At 66.0% G+C, this 5,010-nt stretch overlaps 1 protein-coding gene across 1 annotated transcript in view; it reads right to left on the bottom strand.

Annotated features, from left to right (window-relative positions):
- Window positions 1-946: 946 nt before the first annotated feature.
- Window positions 947-5,010, bottom strand: part of LOC105522470 (cytochrome P450 2W1) — a 6,389-nt gene continuing 2,325 nt past the window's right edge. Inside the window, exons 2-9 of the mRNA XM_011956994.1 lie at window positions 4,817-4,863; window positions 4,358-4,602; window positions 4,134-4,291; window positions 2,715-2,888; window positions 2,276-2,414; window positions 1,993-2,177; window positions 1,348-1,489; window positions 947-1,134 (exon numbers count right to left, since the gene is read on the bottom strand). Coding sequence (XP_011812384.1) covers window positions 947-1,134; window positions 1,348-1,489; window positions 1,993-2,177; window positions 2,276-2,414; window positions 2,715-2,888; window positions 4,134-4,291; window positions 4,358-4,602; window positions 4,817-4,863 — 1,278 coding nt within the window. The remainder of the gene's footprint in view (window positions 1,135-1,347; window positions 1,490-1,992; window positions 2,178-2,275; window positions 2,415-2,714; window positions 2,889-4,133; window positions 4,292-4,357; window positions 4,603-4,816; window positions 4,864-5,010) is intronic.

Here is a 5,010-nt window from a genome sequence, read left to right as displayed (position 1 = left end):
CAGCAGCCCCGCCCGTGATTTAGGGACCCTGCAGCCCCACCAGGGAGTGTGAGGCCTGCCGTACATACACCCGCCCGTGTGTCCCGGCTGCTGGGTCCTGGCCTTGGGGCGCTGCTCCACGGGGTGCAGGTGGGAACGCGCCACGGCTTATCGTCTTTTCTTGTGAGGGGCCACCTGCTGCTCACATGCATGCTCTGCGCTGGGACGGGGGCCAGGGCCGTCTCAGACACCAGGTGTCCCAGCACACACCGACCACGCCACCACCAGCACACGCGCCACGGGTCCCACAGTCACCATCACCCACTTCACAGAGGGGAAAACAGCCCGGAGTGGAGTAGGTCTGCTCAGGTCCCCAGGAAATGGGGCAGACCCGGGAGCCTCCGGCTCCAGTTCCTGTCTCCAAAGGAGAATGTGGGCCTCGCCTCCCTGCACCTGTCACGTGCATGGAGGACCAAGGGCAGCCCCAGTGGCTTGGCTCACAGTCTGGCACTGCAGGCCGACTGCCTCCAGGTACAGCCGCAGGAACTGTTCCAGGAGCAGGAACAGTGGGGTCTGCAGGAGTCCCAGGGACTGGCGGGTGCAGGGCTCACACGCTGAGGTCACCTGTCTGCGCCTGTCTCTGGCTGGATGCAGCCATCTGCCGTCTCTCTGCAGCGCCAGCTGGGTGGGCCCTCGGGGGAGCTCGGTGGGTGGGAGTGCAGCTTCAGGGGTGGGAGAGTGGGCAGGGCCCTGGAGGCGCTCCTGGGGGCTGGCAGGGACTGAGCTGCAGATGGCACCGGAGGGGTGGGGGTCCCACTGGGTCGGGAAGGGGGAGGCCTGGGTGTAACCGGAAGCAGCTGCTGACCCTGTGGGTGTGGGAGTGGGAGTTCTCAGGGCCCTCCCAGAGCGATACAAGCTGGGGACTAGGAGGGGAGTGGGCAGGAGGACCCGGGGACTGGGGGAGCCCCTAGGGCCTGGGCACCGCGCACAGGGCCTGGGCCCTCGGCCGCATGGTGAAAGCCCGGGCAGGCGTAGTGTCCAGGGAGGCCGGGCTGATGCCAGGTGGGGGCAGCAGGGAGTACTTCTGCAGGAGGCCAGCAAACAGCAGGAAGAGCTCGGTCCTGGCCAGGCGCTCCCCGACACAGACACGGCGGCCTGCAGGGGAAGTCGAGGCACAGAGTGGGCTGTGCCAGGTCTGCTCCTGGAGGGGAGGAGTGGGGACCTCCCCAGGGGGGCGGAGGAGCAGCCACAGCCGCCTTCAGAACCTGAGATCAGGAGGTGGGAGTGGAGGTGGCAGGCGGAGCTGGGGACGTCCCACCCCTGCAGCCCTGGAGGTGCCACCCCACCCCAGCCACGAGGGCTGCCAACCTGCAGAGAAAGGCAGGAAGGCCTCCCGCTTCATGAAGTGCCCGTCCGCGTCCAGGAAATGGCCCGGGTTGAACTGGCCTGGGGTCTGCCACTGTGTCTCATCCAGCAGCACCGAGGTCAGCAGGGGAATCACGGGCGTGCCCTGCGGGGGCAGCCAGGGCACAGAGAGAGGGGCCCCGGGGAAGGTGGGATGGGGCCCAGATCGGGAAGTTTCATTCCAGGATGTCGCTCCTGCCACACCCACCACACCTGGTGTTAGCCCACTTTGCGGGTGAGGCACCCGAACCCAGGGAGGCCATGTGACCTCAGGGCACACAGCCAGGGGCCCCAAGGATAGAGAGGACACCCAAGATGCACGGAGAGGGACCCCCCAGGACACATGGACAGGGATGCCCACAGGACACGTGGAGGGGACCCCAGGACATGCAGGGAGGCACCAGGTCTGTTGGCCAGAGCCCCAAGTGCTGGGCTGTGGGGTGAGGGCTGCCTCCCTCCTGCTCCTGGCTGGACGCCCTTTATTGCCTCCAGTTGGGGAGCCCTGGGCCATCAGGCACCCACCGGAGGCTCAGCCGTCCCAGTGCCCCTGCACCCCTGCCGAGGCCCACCCCGAAGGAGATGGAAGGGGCGAAGGAGGCCCAGCCCCACCTTGGGGAGCAGGAAGCCGCCCAGCTGCATGTCGGTGGCGGTGCAGCGGGGCACGTGCGGCAGGAGCGTGATGAACCGCTGCACTTCGTGGAGCACGGCGCTGGTGTAGGGCAGCACCTGCTGGTCCTCCGGCCGGGGAGGCCGCCCACGGCCCAGCACACGGTCCAGCTCCTCCTGCACCCGGCCTGGGGCGAGGGGTGGGCTGCATCGGTGAGAGTGCCATCCCTCAGCCCTGGGGGTCCCCCGGGGGCAGGTGTCATCTCACCCGGCGCCGGGGTCTCACCCTGCACGTCCGGGTGCCGGCCCATCAGAAGTGCAGCCCACTGCAGTGTGGCTGAGGTCGTCTCTGTCCCGGCCATGACCATGTCCAGGGTGCAGGCCACTGCGTTGTCCTCAGCAAACAGGCCCTCGGGGTCATCCTCCTGCAGAGGCGTGGGGTAGGGCTTGGTAGGATGATCTGGGGTCTGTCCCCCGCCCCACAGACCCCGCCCAGCCCTGGGCTCCACTGTGGATGCCCCAGTGATCTGGGCTCAGCCATCCCCCAGGCAGGCACTATGGATGCCCCGTTTCCCAGACGAGGGGACTGAGGCTCTGAGAGGCCGCCAGCCATGAGGTGGGGAGCTTGGTGCAGGAATGGTATGGACCCCTCCCCAGCCCTGCTCCCCTGAGGTGGCCCTCAGGACTCCTACAGGCCTTCGAGGAAGACCTGGGTCCCGGCACACCTGTCCCTGCTGGATCAAGGCATCCACATAGCTGCGCACGGGGTCCCCTGGGCGCATGTAGGGCTGCCGCGCCTCCAGGAGGGTCCTCAGAATGGCGCGGACCTCCTCGATCTTTCGCAGGACTGGCCGGTGGAGTTGGAGCAGGGCCCCAAGCCAGGGGTAGACGTTGAACAGCTAGGTAAGAGGCAGGAGGAGCAGAGATGAGGACGCAGCACCAGAGCTGCACCCTGGCAGGCAGTGGTTGTCCCCAGCGGCTGTGTTCACACCCAGGGACTCTGGGCGGATATGCTGGAGGCAGCCACCGAACAGGGACCCTTCGCCCTCAAGGGAGGACCAGGGACTCCCAGGAAACCCCCGTCCGTGCCCTGAAAGGGGACAGCCAGGCAGGTTTGCACAGCAGGACCTCCTTCCATCCTGGAGAGGGAGGAGGGAGGCGACTGCCACCGTGGAAATAACCTTGAACCTCCTGTGAGTCATGGAATGGGAGACAGAGCAGACCTCAGACCTCGGAGAGTTGGGGCCGCCGCGGACACGAGGTTGTATCTGAGGGGTGAGCCTGGCACCAGCGGGTGCTCCGTGACTGCCCATGGCCACCCCGCCACACCTCATGCCACTCGCCTTCCTGGGGTGTCTGTGATCACCAGTAGCGAGGTCCACACGGCGCCTCCGTGGCAAGGAGCTGGTGCCAGCAGGGAAAGCCAGGGAACGCTCCACTGCCCTGGCACTGCCCCAGACCACGCAGTGCCATGCAACCTCCATCTTCCAGGTGTTCTCACCCCGGCTAGGACGGGTGAAGCTGTGCCCCCCGCTCTCGCTTGTGAACCTGACGCTGCCCTCACTCCCGTCACGGCCCTGCCACTGGGAAGCCAGGAGGACCAGGACCCGTGGCTCTGGGTCCAGCTGTGACGCGGGTATCACACCTGAGATGCAGGCTTCGGTAAACACCCATCGAATACGGTGAGGACCCAAAAGAGGGAAACTTTACATTTTGAAGCAAAATGAAATACACATGAGTTCCAAACATCAGAGGGATCAACTTTTGTGGTTTTGGGGCACCGTGAAGGGTGTCGGCTGGAAGGTGCCTGGACTGTCAGGGCTGGGGGGGCATGGAGCCCCCCGCAATCCTGGGGAAGCCATGCCTGCCTCCAACCCCCGCCCTTGAGCAGGTGCATCTGTCACTGATGAGGGCATTGGGGGAGATCAAGATCCCCCATTTCCTGGAGAGCACAGCGGCTGGTTTGAGGCCACACGACCAGCTAACGTCAGATGGGTCTGGACTCAGGTCCTTGAGTCTTTTTCCTTTTGCAAGGTGGGAGAGCCAAGAACTGAGAGGGGACAGTGCTGGGGCCCCTGTCCTTCCCCTGTATGCCCAGCACCCCGGGCTCCACCCCACTCCGAGGACGGGAGGCAGCCCCTCACCTGTAGGCCAGGGGACCCCAAGAGGACCATGACCTCATCGATGAGACCCAGCAGGGACACGAACACAGGGTCCCGGTAGTCGAACCGGCGGCCGAAGAGGAGCGTGAAGGTGATGTTGGAGGGAGCCCAGCCCAGTAGGGCCAGCGGGAAGGGCTGGCCTGTGAGGGAGATAGGCCTCAGGAACGTCGAGGCCTGGGGAGGGGCGTCCCCGGCCCCCTGCTCACCTCCATAGCCATCCAGCTGCCCCGAAAGGCATTTCAGTTCCTGCAGAATCTTGTCAGCCACCGGCTTCCGGCCCACGCCCAGGCTGTGCAGGGCACGCACCGTGAACTGGCGGGCAGCTCTCCAGCGCGCCCCGGACGAGAAGAAGATGCCTGTGGGCAGATGCAGCGCCCAGTGAGCCCAGGTTCTCACCCCTGCCAGTCCCGCCAGGTGGGCAGATGTGCCCGACGAGCCCAGCTTCTCACCCCTGCCAGTCCCACCAGGCAGGCAGATGTGCCCGGCAAGCCCAGGTTCTCACCCCAGCCAGCCCTGCCTAGGTGGGCAGATGTGCCCAGTGAGCCCAGGTTCTCACCCCAGCCAGCCCTGCCAGGCAGGCAGATGTGGTGCCCGGCAAGCCCAGGTTCTCACTCCAGCCAGCCCCACCAGGCGGGCAGATGTGCCCAGTGAGCCCAGGTTCTCACCCTAGCCAGCCCCGCCAGGTGGGTGGGCAGGAAGTGAGCAGGCTGACCTAGGGGTAGTAAGACTGGCTGGGCCCTCACCCCCATCCCCACTCCCGTCTCCCTGGACTAGCCCCAGCCCTTCTTGACTTGGGATGAAAAGACACCTGCAGCCGGGCACGGTGGCTCAAGCCTGTAATCCCAGCACTTTGGGAGGC

Source organism: Colobus angolensis, unplaced genomic scaffold (genome assembly GCF_000951035.1).
Source record: "Colobus angolensis palliatus isolate OR3802 unplaced genomic scaffold, Cang.pa_1.0 Scaffold43, whole genome shotgun sequence".
NCBI lineage: Eukaryota > Metazoa > Chordata > Mammalia > Primates > Cercopithecidae > Colobus > Colobus angolensis.
Note: the sequence above shows the minus strand (reverse complement) of the source record. Positions and strands in the feature narration are given on the sequence as shown.